Source organism: Tachypleus tridentatus, chromosome 13 (assembly GCF_004210375.1).
Source record: "Tachypleus tridentatus isolate NWPU-2018 chromosome 13, ASM421037v1, whole genome shotgun sequence".
Taxonomy (NCBI): Eukaryota; Metazoa; Arthropoda; class Merostomata; order Xiphosura; family Limulidae; genus Tachypleus; species Tachypleus tridentatus.
In genome coordinates, this window is record NC_134837.1 from 230,206,387 (window position 1) to 230,223,570 (window position 17,184).

Genomic DNA, 17,184 nt, shown 5'->3' on the forward strand with positions numbered 1-17,184 from the left:
TTAATTAATTTTGTCATTAAATTAAATATCCACATTAAATTGGCACTACTATATTTTATTTTCTTATAAAAAAGACTCATTGACACATTAGAAATTTTTAGTATCTTCATAGTTCAATAAAGATTTCCTTTTTCATTGAAATTTGATTAAACTACTGGCTTCTATGATTGTTTTGGCTGTTTAGATATGATAATATATACATACATATATAGACCAATGGTAACTAACCTGACTACATACATATTTTGCATATCATCCAAAGATCACTATTATATATGATTCATTCATTGTTTTGGTCCTTTGTTCTTCTCTTCCTCCATCGGTGTGGATTCCTGTACATGGTGATGGGACCTCCCAGGGAAGGTTCATCCACGTCTCTCTTGATGACAAAAAACCTACTCAAAATAAAAATGCATCTCAAAACGTCTGGTATGGGTTTTAACACTTTTACTGATAAGGAGAGAACAACGTTTCGACCTTCCTAGGTCATCTTCAGGTTAAGGCCAAAGTGGTGTGTTAGGGTTGGTACCCTGAACAACTAGGATCCTCTCCTCCCTTTACAGGTCACCACACACAGCAAACACGTGGGTAAATGTATCTCAGAATAACTGGTATGGATATTAACACTTTTACTGATAAGGAGAGGACAATGTTTCGACCTTCAAAAAAGGGGTTAGTGGGCATAGAAAAATTCTTTTTATTATGGATCCTTCAAATAAAAACGTAAATAATATAGTGAAAAAACAGTCCATAGGGAAATGACCACGTCTTGAAGATTCTGAAAAGCAATCTTCAACATTTGTAACACCTGTACCTTATTTTCTTATATTATATTCTCTTTCAGACAAACTTTTTTTATTTGGAAAGGACTTGCTGGCTCTCCAAAGTCAATAAAGAAGCTTTAATCTGGTGACATATTGGTGGAAATAAACACAGTGAACTCATCTTACATTGAAGGGTGATTGAGGGTATACCTATTGAGGTTATGCCCCATGCTACTTTGAATTTGTCACAAGGAGTTATTGTTGAGAGGGATTTGAAGAACATTCCAAAGTCAGAGATTCTTGTTGGTTTCCCCACCCAAGGAGTTTCTGCAGTGAGGTGCATCTCCACTCGCAGAGATGGACCCTCATTGTGTCAACTGCAGTGGCTCTCATCCATCCTACTTTCATTCTTGCCCTAAATGGTTGGAAGAAAAAGAGGTGCAGCATTTGAAGATGATTCAAAACAATACTTACCCTGAGGCTCAAAAGTTGCTGTTTACCACTTCATCTCGGATATATGCTGCTGCATTTCATTAGACTACTACAGTGGGAGTGCAGATGGATATCTCTGTGTCTCCAGAAGAATCATTCTCAAACCATATGAAAAGTCTTTTGACACCCATGGTTAAAAAAGTTGATGAATCAATGTCAACAGCCATCTCTGCCCTTAACATTCATTCCAGCAAACCCCAAGATCCACTTCCTTTGGTTCCAGGTACAGGCATTTCCTCAGGTACATTTTCTTCCCTTCTCCCTCAAGATGCAAAGTGATCATTTGTTCACATCCTCAGTCACTGTAACCCTCTTCCGACAACAAAGACCTACACCAGCAACCCAGGATAGGATCCATGGAGGTCGATAGACCTCCCTCGAATAAAGACAACAAAGAAAAAGATGTGGTTGTATACAGAATGGCTCTCCACCCAGTTTGCCTACTACACATAAATAAAAATGGCTACCTTGATACAATGGAACTATCAAGGTTTATGTTCTAATCTGGATGACATCAAAGCATTGATTGTTTCCTACCATTCTGTATGTTTTTCCTTACAGGAAACATTTCTGAAACCTGCAGATACAGTCACCTTTTGGCAGTTTTCTTTGTACATAAATTACAAGCTGTGTGATAGATGAGTGCATGGAGGGGTGGTGCTGTTGGTTGATCAACATTTGCCTACCCTGTCTTTGCCACTCAACATACTCTTGGAGGCAATTGTCATCTGTGTTTCCTTGGGTTGTACCATCACTGTTTGTTCTCTCTACCAGTTGCTTGGAGAAACCTATGATCAATGAGACCTTGATGATCCTTTTGAACAGTTGCCATCTCCCTTTCTAATCCTGGGGGACTTTTATGGAGATAAATCCCTCTGGGAAAGTGCTAATATTGATGGGAGGAGTCACTCCATAAAGTGTATGCTCTCTATTCACAACTTTAGTCTTTTCAGTACTGGTGCTTATACTTATTTTCATGCACCTAGTCAGTCCTTTACTGCTAGTGATCTCTCAATTTGCTCCCCTTTACTATTTTCCCACTGTTCATGGAGAGTTGACAATAACCCACGAGGCAGTGATCATTTTCCTATAAATTTGAGAGAGACTGGCTGTGGTCGATGCCACCTACGCGATGTGCTCTGATAGAAGCTGGATCAAGCCAACTGGCCCTCTTTCACTGCTCTTGCAAAACTTGATCCTGCCATCAATAAAGGACTGTGCGGCAGCAATAACTGACTGTATTATACAGGCAGCTGCTCAATGTATTCCTAAAACTTCATCACGTTTTTCATGATATCCTCATCCGTGGTGGAATCCTGTCTGCCACATGACACAGAAGGCTGAAAAATGGGCCTGGGATACTTTTTGTAGGTATCCCACATTCTTGAACAACATCACTTTCCAGCAGGCCTATGAACATGCTCGGTGTGTAAGATGTCAAAGCCAGAAGGAATCTTGGATTAAGTTCACAACCAGCATATCTTTTATTAACAATTTCAAAAGTCATATGGGACAAGATTTGAAAGGTCAATGGGCAATATAATTCTGTCCCCCTCTTGATCTTACTCTTTGATGGCCAGGAAGTAGCTGGTACCTGGAGCATCAAGGTGAAAGTGTTGGCCAGGTATCTAGCACTTCTACTTCATCCTCCACCTTCTTAGCCATCAAGACTCAGGCAAAATGATCACCTCTTTCCTTTCAAGCTGATTGTCTTTATGACTGTAATCACCCCTTTACACTGGTGGAGTTCAAACTGGCCCTTCATCAGTCTGGCAGTACATCGGTCGGACCTGATGGTGTACACCAGGAGATGCTGCACCATCTAACTCCTGCTTTTCTTACTATTCTTCTGATTGTTTTTAACCAGATCTGACAGGAGAATGTTTTTCCTGATGCCTGGCACTGGGTTATTTTTTACCTTTCTCTATGCATGGAAAGGATCCCAAGATTCCTTTAAACTACTGTCCAGTTGCCTTGATGAGCTGTCTGTAAGAACTTAGAGAGGATGGTTTATGCTCATCTTGTTTGGTTCCTCAAATCAATCAACCTCCTCTCACCCTCCCTGTGTGGGTTCCAATGACAGCGCTCCACCATGGACCACCTGATTTGATTTGAAATGTCAATCAGAGATGCCTTTCTCAAACTACAACATCTTGTATCAATATTTTTTGACATTGAGATCACTGATGATATTACATGGAGGTATAGCATTTTGTGAGATCTCCATTTATATGGGTTACATGGTCATTTGTCCATTTTTATTGCATATTTTTTTAATGAACAAGTGATTTTATGTTCGTGTGGGTTCGATACTTCCCCGTTCTTTATTACAGGAACTTGGAACTCCTCAGGGCTGTGTTTTTTAGTGTCACACTTTTCAGTATGAAGATTAATGCCATCACTGGGCAACTCTGTCTCAATGTTGCAAATGGGATCTATATTGACAACTTTCACATCCCATATCAGTTGTTGAATATTAGGTATATTGAGCAGCAGCTACAGACTGCCCTCAATCATTTACTGAAGTGGACCACAGCAAACAGTTTTAACTTTAAGAAAACTGTTTGGGTGCACTTTAGCTACCAACAGGGTATTCACCCTGATTCTGAACTCTGTATTGGTGAAGTTACGTTACCTATGGCCCCTGAGACAAAGTTCTTGGGGCTTATTTTTGTCCATAAGCTGACCTTTATACCACACATCAAGCAGCTTCGAGTCAAATGTACAAGAGCACTGAACATCCTCTGTGTCCTTTCTTCCACCATTTGGGGAGCAAATCAATGTTCCATGCTAAAGATATGTCATGATCTTATTCGATTGAAACTAGACTATGGGTCACTAGTCTGTGTCTCTGCCAGGACCTCGGGCTTGAAGATGCCAGACCCCATTCATCATCAGGGACTTTGGCTCTGCACCGGGACTTTCTGTATTTCTCCAGACCTTCTCTACACCTCTGCCGTTTTCAACTATCTTTACTGTATGCTTCGAAAATTCAATCCTTACCACAGCATTCCATCTGGAGTTGTGTTTTCTTTTCTTGGTGGGTCATGCTTTCTCAGAACAGATGATATGCCATTTCTCCTTTTGGCCTTTGTATCCAGGTGCAGTTGGAAGAATTAAATCTGTCCTTGGATAACTATGCTGTATCCACTGGTCAGTCCATCCCACCATGGCTTACTACAGTCCTCAGTTGTGACCTTTCCTTAAGTCATCTGAGAAAAGCAGATTCTCCCGACTGTTATTTGCTGAACATCTTTCGAACCATCCTTCCATTCCTATTTATACAGATGATTCAAAATTAGTTGACTCTGTGGGCTCTGCCATCGTTTGCCATGATTCAGTTGTTGCACACAAAATCCTCTCTACAATTTCTGTGTTCACTACTGAATTGTATGCCATTTCTCATGCTCTGGGTCACATAAAAGCTAAGCGGTACTCAAATTGCACTACTTGTACTGACTTGCTTTGTTCTCTACTAGTCCTGGAATCACTTCACGTTAGCTCTTGCCAATATTCAAAACTGACTGGCCCATTTCTCTTTAACATCTACTTCGATCTAGTTTTTCTGGATACCAGGCCATGTTGGTATTCACAGGAACAGGCTTGCCGACACTGTAGCTAAATTGTCTGCTCTGGCACTGTCATTGCTGTGCCTTTTCCATACATGGTATATGGTCCTGTATTCAAGGCTCAGCTCTGTGCCAGTTGGCATTCGACTTGGAGTGAGCAATATGAAAACAAGCTTTTCCAAATAAAACCCTCTATTGGACTTTGGTTATCTTGCTTCTGTAAGGATCGGAAAGAGGAAATTGTCCTAACTAGACTACGCATTGGTCACAGTTTTTTAACTCATCATTTTCTTTTATTTGGGACTGATGCACCAATGTGTTGTCCGTGTAACATTCAGATCACAGTAAGCCACATTTTACTGTCTTGTTGTCATTACAACTTTCAACAGCAACAACATTTTAAACATGTTTTGTCCCAAGGTTTATCCATAATGTTAGACAATGCTATTGGTGATGGTGATACTGTCCACCTTACAAATTTTTAACATTTTTTGAAAGCCATTCATATTTTTAATGCTATTTAAGATTTTAATTTATAAATTAGACCTTATTTTAATGTTATTTCCTTTTAAGAATTATAGTACATCTAGTTCAATTTGAAATTAGAAAATGGCTATAATTTCAACTCGAAACCAGGACTTGAAAAGCCAACTTCAGATGACTAACGCTAATGTTTGAACTACCTGTTAGTCATCCTGATGAGTTATAATGAATAAATAAATTTATCTACAAGTCTTTTAAAACTTGTATTACTTTATGAAAACAGTCGTAACATCAAATAACTCAACCAGGATTGGAAAGGTCAACTTTAGGTGACTAACGGTGATTTTTGAACTTACCCGTTAGTCATCCTGATGAGTTATGATAATTACAATTATGCTGCAGAAAGTTCTTTACAACTTCTAATACTGTAGTTTTTCGCTTACCACACTAGACTAGATGTAAATATTGGATATAATGCAATTTATGTTTTTAATTCAAAAATTAAACTGTTTCATTTTACCGTAATTTCTTTTTATGAATTTTACTAATTTTACTTTAATTTTAACTTTTTACTGGATGTTTGGTGCAGATAGCCTAGTTGCTTTGCACCATAAAACACCAAACCAATCAATCTTTTCTTCCAAAAGAATGAGTTGTTTTTTTTACATCTGTTTATGTAGTTAGATTCCTTGTTTTTGTAACCTCTTTTATTTCACATGATTTTTCCTTTCCATCTTAAAACTGATCATGGTAGACTTTTAATACAGATTATAAGTATTTTGTCTACAAAAAATCAGATATTTTTAATGAAATATCTTTACTAAAGGTGTATTTGTGAAAAAGGAATCTGTTTCATTACTAGGCTGAGTGCAAAGTTATTTCATGTTATGATTAAAAAAAATTGTTTCAAAAGTCTCAGATATTATTTGTGTAATCACTAAAACCTTTTAAATACATTTCAAATGTTTTGTTTAGTAATTTAAATTTTGTTATTTTCTATTCCCTAACTGTGGGGTCTGTCACCTGACCAACCTTATAACCATAATAAAAAAAATTAGAAAACAAATATGGACAATGTTTTTCATGCTAGAATGACTACATATAACATGAAAATACAAAGATTTATTCTTAATAGCTTAAGTTTCATAATACCATATATTTATATATATATTAATTTTTATTATATTGACCTTTCATCATCCCTGGCAAACATTACATAATTTGCATTGACATGGTGCATGTGCACACATGTATCCAGTTATATAAAAATGTCCTTTCATCTTCCTTGTCTTGGCTGTATTTTAGCAGACTAGTGTTTTGTAATATACAGTCACATTTCAATTATTATACTTTATTTATATATATATAGATTATTAATATTTAGAAATAAATTATTAAATTTATTTTTCTTGAAACATAGAACAATAAATCAAGTATAGCAAACAATTCTTTCTTGCTACGACATTTGTATTCAGTTGTTGCTTGACATAGGTAGCTAAGCATTTTTAAAATTTTTCACGTGGAGGATATCAAACAGTTTTTCAGGTTTTATATATATAGTTGAATAACCAAAAGATCATAAATAACTACACTACCACCAGAGAATTTCACTCTAATTTATTAACCTTAGTTATGATTAATTTAGATTTAAAAAAATATGAAACTTCAACCAGCCTAAAGAACCTACCTCCTTTAAAACTTGGATTGAAAGAACATGGTAACTTCTTCAGATATTAAAATGGCTGGGAAAAATCACTCTGGGGACATTCTAAGCTGTTGATTGGTTATTCTTATGCCATATACTATAGTAAGAGTATGTAAAAAGTTGAATGAGGCCACTGTATTTTATCCTGTATATAAGCCATATCTTGGGAAACTGAAAAGATATGAGGTTCTTATTTTCTATTGTAGCTTGTCAATATTAGTAATTTGAGTTCCTAATTTCTATGAAATTAGACTTGGGAGAGATATATTTTAACTTTTGAATTGTACTGGAAAAAAAATACAACAGCATGCTTGTTCATACATCTGACTTGTATCTGCTGGCCCTTTTTGTATCAAGCTGTTGCACTGTCTGTCAGTGTGGGATCTTACACAAATGATAGAATATGTTTATTTGGTCCAGACACACACTACAACACAACCCCTCTTACCTCTTCATTATTAATCTTATGGAATAAAAAGAGAATACTTGTATCCTCAGTCTCAAGTTGCTGAGGAGGTCTGATGTAAAAAAGTATCCCCTTCGGGTCAGCTTAATTCCACTGATATAAGGCAGGTGATGCATCCCTCATGGATAATTAGGAGTGGGGTGTTTATCTGGAAGTGTAATACAAGCCACTGCTCCCTACATCAAGAAGTGGACCATTCTTTACAATAATACTATCCAGATGGATCTTACACTCCTCTAGGAACACAGGTCAAGAATGATGTATCCTTGTACCTGCTTATTCTAGTAAGTTTTCCCCACTGCTTTTGAGCTTAACTTATTGCCTTAATTGCATTACACATAACTGCTCTGCCAACCACCTAAAATGTGATGGTTGGTTGAGTAATTTTTTATACTTCCCTTTTTTTCTTTTTTCTAGTAGTATTCTCTCCCATCTTTATTGGATGAAGAATATTCCCTGCATGACAAAAATGACATGGGATTTCTCTTTCTGAAACTATAATTTCAAAAAAAAGCTTCTCTTCTGGACCCTCCACCATGCTATCAATGTGGGATGTTAGCTCTTTGAGCTACATAGAGAAGAGTACTAATTCAACATTTTACATTTCTCTTCCTGAAAATGTGTTTATGATTGTTATTTATCTCTCTGCACAATTTCCTACACTTTGGAAATTTTTATTGTGTTTCTTTTGCCTCATCATAAAAGAGACTGTAATAATGCTCATACTCATGGAGTTAACTGCATATAGAGAATATTTTGCCCTCCAGTTAGTAGAGGGCTACAGACCAAACATGATTATTTCATAGGTTAGAGCAGTCCATGTTAATACATCTAGGGGTATGAGTTTTATTCAAGACCTTATGGTATTCACAAAAATCTTTGCAGTGCCATATGGTAATAGCTCTGTTCTCCAAAGATGGAGATATTTTATCATTTAGGAACTGATTTAAAACTAGAAAACACTATAAAATATACATGGTATTGAGATTGTGCTGTTATTATGGTACATTAATTTTCCATTTGCATTATATTGTTGATTTCTTGTGCTTCAATGTGTAACGTATTTCTATAAAAGCTGAAAGATTTTAAAGAAAAATATTACAATTTATTTTCATGCAGAATTTAATTCTTTTAATATTTTTGATAATTTTTTTTAATTTATGGAAAATTGGTTGTCGAGAAAATTGATTTGTGATTTGAATGGTCTTTCATCATTTTATAGTTTGAGGAAAACTAGGTGATCACAAGAAAGAACTAATTGCAGTTGTTTAAACTTCATTGAAAGTTTCAACTTCAAATGATGTACTTTTTTTTAAAATTGACAACAGTTTAATGCTTTTTCCATTTTTGATTTCACAGAAGTACTTTAGTTCTTTCTTCAAAATGGATTCATTAAGTAGCGGAGGGAAACTTTCTGGTGCTCAAAGAGAAGAGCTGATGGACCAAGTAAAACAGCAAATAGCTGTTGCAAATGCACAAGAACTGTTGCAAGTGAGTCTGCAGGTTTATTATTACAACTAAGAAATTTATATATTATAAATACCAATTAACAATTTTTGTTTTGCATTTTTATTTGGTGACATTGAACAATTGTTTGAAGTAAAACATGAAGTTAATGGTTGAAACACTTAAAGGAAGCACCTCACAAAAATGCATTAAAGAGATATTGAAGTAATTGGCATAGCTGAAGAGTTAAGTCAAATTTGATTCTTAATAATCAATGAAGTGAAAACTGGGATTTGATATGAAATAAATTTGTTGATTAAAGATCTGTCCAGTTAGCAATTACAGGTTTTTTTTTTTCTTATCTAATGTTACTTTTCACTTTAGAAAGTTTGTTAATAATCTTTGATTATTTGAGATAATTTTTTTCTTCATTAAGCCAAAGTTTTCTAATGTCATTTTGTTCATATTACTTTATAATATTACATTTTTGTATGCATGTTCAATGGAGTGACACTTTTATTTGCAAATACAAGCAGGTTAAAATGTGAGCCATGTTTTTTCTCAAGGCTTGATATATGAAATTGACTGTTCCTTGACAGAAAATAAAAGAAAAACCTCGCATTGCTGTGATTAAACTTTTGTAATACAATTCAAAAATGCTATTTTATTGAAGAATAATGTTACTTGGATTAATTTGTTTAAAATGATTACAGTACATAAAAATACATTTTATATGTTGCGTGCAGTTTTGTATGTTAAAGATAATAGAACAGTTACTGTGAATTTTACATCTAAAGAGTGTAATATGAACAGGTTTTCTAATTAAACAACTAGGCCTAAAACAGATAGTTTCAACACATTTGTAGAAACAGTGTATGAGTGTGCTTAATATAACTTACTTGCTTTATGTTCTTTAACAGAAAATGACAGAAAAATGCTTTAAAAAATGCATATCCAAGCCGGGTACTAGTTTGGACAACTCTGAACAGGTGTGTATGACTTCTATGGGTTAGTGATGAAAGGTTTGATAACAAAACGTATTTCTACTATAGTAATTACGGTATTGTAGCTCATTTTTATTTATCTAAATTAAATTGTAAAGTCGAGAATAGCAATAAATAGTTCATCCATTAAATTAACATTAATGGGTCATACTTTGGAGCAACGAAGACAAACTTTTGACAAGATTGTGTTATCTTAAAATTCACTTAGTTGAAATGAAAATATGAAAATATCACTTTTGAGTAATACCGTGATATTTAGAATGTTAGATAAATTAATATATTCTGTTGTATTATGGGACTTGTTGGACACAAGCTGTTGAGTGCCTTTTATTTTGAAAGTAATGCTACTTAAAAGTATTACAAAAATGAAGAATAGCACAGTATTGCTGCTTAGTTTAAAGTAAGATAATATTGTTTACCACTACAAAGTGATTATAAATGTTTGTGTATGAAACAAGAAGTGTTATCCAACTATTTTTTTCTTACCTTTTAGATAATTGTTGAGAATATTACATAACTTTATATAATTATCCTTTTTTGACTTTATTAGGAGATGCAGAGGCTGCCATTCTCTTATTATAATGTGAAAATATTATTGAAAATATATGCGTGAATGAAGAAATGCATGATGATAATACAAATATGACAGTTTCTTTAGAAACCCATAAACTCTCACTAAAAAACACACACATACATAAATTCATTGTTTTTAGCTTCCTGTTGAAAAATGTCGTAAATAGTGGTATGGGAAACAATGACAATCATCGTGTAAGTCATACCAAAGATTCATGAACTTGTTTTAAATGGTAATTTGAAGTATTTTTTATTAAGATATGTATGTTATGTTTTACAGAAATGTATAGCCATGTGTATGGATCGATATATGGACTCATGGAATTTGGTATCAAGAACATACTCCAACAGGATTCAACAAGAAAGAGGACATATGTAGAAAATAATAATATTTAGGTATCATATTATTGTAGTAAAATTTTACTGAACTTAAAAAAATGTCTAGTTGAAATTGTGACACATAATAATAAAAAGAATACTTTGTAATAAACTTTCATACCAACCTTACACTCCCTCAAGATTTTGTGTGAAAACTATTCTCTCTGAAGATGTATTATAATTTAAGATTATTTGGATAAAAAGTAAAGTAAAAGGACCCCTGGAACTACAGTTCTTCTAATTTTAGATATATATTTTTCTGTACAAACTTCCTATCATACTACCAAAACCAAAAAAAAACTTGCAGATCTGAAACTTACTTTTCAGTGGAACTTTTAGGTAGCTGGTTTTAATTAGGCTTAGAGTATTTCCTACAACTGTATAAATCATCTTGAAATCTATTTGTGATGGTAAAAATTGAAACTTTTATATGTTGTCCCATATTTTTGGTCTTATGGGAAAATAGGACTTTTCACATGTTTTTCTTGATGTATTATTCCTGAAGTCTCATTTATCTATTGAGCCAAGAACTGTGAAACTTTGCAAATTCATAATATTATGCCATTTTTAAACCTTACTCCTTAGTATTTCCTTTGAATCTGTGTGTCACTTCTGTTAATGTCATAACACAGCATGGTTTGAAAGTTATTGAAAAAAAAGATGAATATTTATACATTTTAGGGATAACAATCATTCTCATTTCATATCAACACATGAAAGATACCAAGTTTCAGTTTTGGTTCATCCTTTACTATTTAAAATAATGCCTCCCAGTGGCACAGCAGTATGTTTATGGAATTTCAGTGCTAGAAACCAGGCAGAGCACAGATAGCCCATTTATAAATCTCTGGGCTTAACATAAAAAAAAATTAAAATAAATTGTAATCAGAATGGATTTACAGGTGTTGCTACCTACTCTTCTAACAGACAAGTGATTTATAGTATAATAAAACAACCTTTGAAAGCTACCACTTGCAATAGACAATTAAGAAAAATTTGTATTAACTTTAAAATATATGGCTTTAATATTTCCTCAGAAAATTATAAATTATCATTCTATATGATATTTATTTTAATTTCAGTAAAAAAGCTACAATACAGTTTGAAATTATAGGGTAGTAGTAGCAGTGTTTTGAAACTGTTAAAGAGCAGAGATTGTTGTACAGTACAATTGTGTTGATTTACAATGACATACTGGTAGTGTCATCATTACCAAGGAATTTAGTGTTTATTGTTTAAAAGTTACTGAGTTTCTCAGTGCCAATAACTTGATTTGTCAATTTTTATAATAAACACTTCATATACCAGTAAAATGTGTGTAGTGATTTTTAAGCTTTAGATTAAAGAAAAATATGTAAATTAGAGTATCTACATTACATACTTATGAAATGTAGTGAAAGAGAAGAGTGGATATGTGATACAATAATATAGATAAAAACTTTAATTTTTGTGTCTTAAAAAAGATCATATATATTGAACATACTATTTTGAAAAAGTAAAGAAAAATTAGATATATTTTAGCATGCATGAATTTACTAATTTCAACAGTACATTTATTTGTCTAAATTGTCTTCTACTGTGACAAAAAGTTTATCTTTCTTTTTTAATTTCTCATCTTTGAAAAATATGGCACTGAAACTGTTTAAGTATTTTAATACAGGTGGAAGTGTTGACATGTACTGTCTTGATTGGAAAGATATTTTAATTTTTGATATCTAGTTAATAATATATCTCAAGTATTTTAGGTAATTTTTCAGTATTTCCAAGTAAATTTTCATCATGTAATTATAACATCCTTGGGGGCTAGCTATGGGAAGGTCATATATTTGCTATAATTCTCTGACTTATACAAAGGATATATGCTACAACAATTGTTTCATAGGGTTTTTCCTTTGTTTGGACATGTTTCTGCATCATCATGCCATCTAGAATGTATTATAGGATTTGGTACAGAGACTTTTACAAGTTTGAAGTGAATGTTAGTCTTCCTGAAATATGTGTATAGGAAATTACTGTTAAAATTATGGACATTTAAAATTTCGTTTCCTTTTTTTTTTTAAATATTATTTCTGCCCAGTACAGATATTTTATTGTTGTCGTCCTCTTTGCCTCAGCAACTACTTGCAGTATTCAATACCAAATTAGCAAATCTATCCATTTAACTAAATGTGCTCATCCTTCCAGCCATGGGGTGTTATAATGTTACAGCCAGGTTCAACATCCATTAGTAAAGAATAGCCCAACAACTGGCATTGGGTGACATTGACTGTTTTCCCTTTAGTTTATTACTTCAGAATTATCGAAGGCTTGCATAGTTAGCCCTCAACTAGCTTTAAGTGAAATTAAGCAAACAAACAAATCATCTACCTGAAATTGAGAAAGATAATCACTGTATGCTGGCTTTTATCAGTTTCTTCAAGTAGGTTATAATGTAACTGTTGGTTTATATATTTGCTGAATAATAGGTACAGTGATTTGGTGCATCTAGAGATATGTAGATCAAAGAAAAAATTTCAGTAACTGGTTCTTTCCCAGTGTGTGTAAGATGTTGGATGTGGAACGAATGTGACGTCACAATATATCCTTTTTGGCCTTATGGCTTTACTGAATGGGCTTTGCTGGTTGTCAAGCATATGTTTGCTAAGGTTGTGAACTCTGATTGAATCATTTAAGATAAGCACATACCATGAGGCATGGTAGTGTATTGCACAGATGAACAACAGTTGATTTTGTTATTTATCAAATCTGATGAACAACCTTTAGTGAAATTTGGTGGATGATCCTGTACCCAGTGGAGATGTTCCACAGGAATTTGTGGAATTTCTTTATTCTGCATTAGTTGATGAACGTGAATGTTCACATCAAGAAATGGATAAAGTAGCTTTGTGTTGAAAGGTGTGTAATACAAAATAGTAACAGAATGGAAGTTTGAACCTTGTAATTCAATTTGGCTACAATATGTTCTTGTATCATTTAAGCAATAAGGTTCTGGTTGGACTGTTTCATATTTTATCTGTTGACAGCTCAGTGAGGTGAACTATAAATTACAGCTGCTGCATTAGAGTAGCAAATACATCAAAATACTTATGCATCACTGATGAATGAGCCATCTTGAGAATCAACAGTGGAAGAGCAATTTGAGTGCAATGTTGAGAGAATAGTGTCATAGTCTTGACTTTGCTTCTGAGAATGTTGAACTGGCAATATACATATCACTCTCCAAGAGGAATTGGATGATAAAATGATAATGGAGTAGTTGTCAGTATGCTCTGATGATTAGCTGAGATTCAGTGGTGACCTTCTAATTATAGTCACTCTGATTAACTCAATTAGTAACTACTGCAATAATTTAAATCAGTTTATTGAAAAATCAGTGACTGAAATAAAGTATCTCCACTTTCTGAGCAACCAAGTAGTGATTTGTGGTAAGATGTTTTAAAGACACTATTATAACTACTTGTGGATCAGTGATAAACCAGAAAGTTCGTAACACTAAAAACATGGTTTTGATAGTTGTGGTAGGTATAGCACAGATAGACAATTATGTAGCTTTGTGCATAACTACAGATTGTATATTTAGGGAAATTAGTTGGAAAAACAGAAAGGACATTTCAACTATTATTTTCTGAACAATCAAGTAAGTTTTAGGTGTGAGACACTGGATATTTTTCTGTAGTTAAGCTGATGTTTTTGTAGTTAGACTGCATAATTCTTGCTAGATACACAGCCAGAACAGATGAGGTCAACATGTAAGACCCTAGAATAATTTGGTTCAACTTTAATGATAATTGAGATCCTTAACAAACCAATGTTTTGAAAAGACCTTTCAGTCCTTGCTCTTTAAGCAGTGGTTTATATTTTGTGGTGTATGTTGGTGTATGTGGATGATATTCCATGTAAGTGGATACAACCTTGTACTGGGTTAAAGTGCGAGTTTGACATTAATTGTGTGTACTAGTCATACAGAAGTCTGAGAGGGTTTTCTACTAGCATAGTATGATACATTAACTTATACTATATAATATAGGTGTAATTTGTACAATATTACTAAATTTTAGCCCTAGTTAATATCCAAGTGAGTTTTTATGTGTATATATTGTGTGTGTGTGTGTGTGTGTGTGTATCCCTTTGGTTGGCTATACTGGTGAATAAAACATGGCTATTAGGCTTATTGCTATGTTGCAATGGGAAAATAATTTTGCTGTCATTTCTGTTTACCTGCTACAATGGAGTGTGTATAGCATTTTGTAGTTGACAAGATGTGATTTGGTCTGGATGGAGTATTCTAGAATAAAGGGCCATTCATGTTTAATTCTGCCTACTGTTATTGTTATATTTATGCAATCATTCAGATTGGAATAATTACACTCTACATGCAACATGAAAGTTGTAAGTGGACTTTAGCATGCTCAAAATTTACAATTGATGTCAGTATTGTTTGCTATGTTTATCAAGGTAGCTGCTGAATTCACTAGAAATTTGCATTGATTAATGTGTGGTGTTGATATAATTTTGTATATATTTTAGACTTACAAGTGTATTTTATGTTATATATAGATAAGTTTATATGTATTTAGTTATATCCATGAGTATGAAATAATGAAAAGTACAACTTTTCAGGTGAATAAAACTTGACTTGGAACTTTAAGATGTATTTTTAAAACAAAACTAAATTAAGTTACACTGTACTGAGATCAGAGAAACACATTGTGTTTGATATGTTTTTAATACTGATAAAAAAATTTATAATTTGGTCTTGAATTTGAATATTTGTAAGTGAAGTTTTTCATGAAGAGAGAGTTGCTGGATACTTTATATTGTACCTGGACAGAAACTTGATAGCCTCATTGTTTCCACTGGTTTTGGGTAGAAGAAATGTATGACAACTGAGGTAACAGGATAATGATTATACAGAAATACTGTTTTAGTCACATTTAGTTCTAATGTTATGACAATGTTTATACTGGATACATGACTATAACTGGAACTATTTTTTTCAATCAACTATTTTTACCTATTTATCCATATTTTGTTTAAATTATCTCAGAAGGCAGTTTGGAATTGTGAACAGAAATGTTATGGATCTCTGGTAAAAGTTTTATTCACTGCCTGTGAAGTTGATTTAATTTTAGTTACCAATTTCAGGGGATGGATAACATTTTTACATTCTCTTTAATCATCGGAACCAGAGTTTTGCTGTTTATGTAACTGAATGATGATTGGGAACTTGCCTGATGTGAGATGGCTGTACTTGGTATCCTGCAATATCATTGTAATATAGATATGTGTGCACTATTTCATGGAAGATATGTTTGGATTATATGTTTGCTAAATGCTTGAAACAGATTCATTCTTGCTGTAAAGTGGTGAGTGCATTCATCTTTGAAAGTGTGAGATGTTACATGTGTTTTAAATTGTTCAGATGATTTTTTCTAAGAAAAGATGGAGTTTTGATCTCATTAGTCTCAACATTCAACCTCACTTTGTTTACTGAATTTCTGTATCATAAGTTAAGTTGATTTGAAGTTCTTATTCCCAACCTTTGCTATTATGAAGTTGGTTGTTCTTGAACCTTATGAGAAGTCATTTAAATTTGAATGGAGAAATTCCAACTGTTAGCAGAATAGGAAAGAGTTGATCTAGCTAGAGAATATAACACACAGCAAAATACACAATCACCAAACTGCTAAGTCTGTGGAAGAGGATAGTAGGTAAAAGGTACTGTCAGTAAGTTGACCATGGCAAAAAATTGGACCTCTCAAAGATACTGTTTGGGTATCCACTCATACCAAGTGTTTCCATCATCATATTGGCTGTTTCAAGTGCACAGGAACTGATGCTTGACCCTCTTTTATGGATCACAGAAAGATGCAAGAAGTATTTGATACTCTTGACCATACAAAGGGTTAAGTATTATTATGTAATATTTATATCAACATTTCAACATAATACGTAAAATACATAAGGCATTGTGTTCCTAAACAGTGCTCCAAAAGCAGTTATGAATAATGTTGTGTATGCATTTGGTCATTGGCACCAATATCAACAAATCTAGATAGCATAGTAGATAGAGGCATGGACCATCATGCATTGAAATGATCAAAGGAGACAAATGACTACTGACTCATCCAAAATGATTATCAATTGTTTCAATAGAACCAGCATCTTCTGGAGGAAGTAAAATGGCTTAAGAGGAGTCTAGGAATGAACAGAGGCTTTGTGGATGATTAAAGTTGAAAAATGGTGATCTGTGGAGAACCACGATAGTTTCCTAGCTTCTTTAGATACACATTGGAAATATTTA

General features: G+C 33.5%; 1 protein-coding gene across 1 annotated transcript in view; it reads left to right on the top strand.

Moving 5' to 3' along the window:
• The window catches only part of LOC143239912 (mitochondrial import inner membrane translocase subunit Tim13), a 364,005-nt gene extending 351,610 nt beyond the window's left edge, over positions 1-12,395 (top strand). Inside the window, exons 2-4 of the mRNA XM_076481546.1 lie at positions 8,839-8,970; positions 9,846-9,914; positions 10,783-12,395. Coding sequence (XP_076337661.1) covers positions 8,863-8,970; positions 9,846-9,914; positions 10,783-10,881 — 276 coding nt within the window. The 5' untranslated portion in view covers positions 8,839-8,862 and the 3' untranslated portion in view covers positions 10,882-12,395. The remainder of the gene's footprint in view (positions 1-8,838; positions 8,971-9,845; positions 9,915-10,782) is intronic.
• The last annotated feature ends 4,789 nt before the right edge of the window (positions 12,396-17,184 follow it).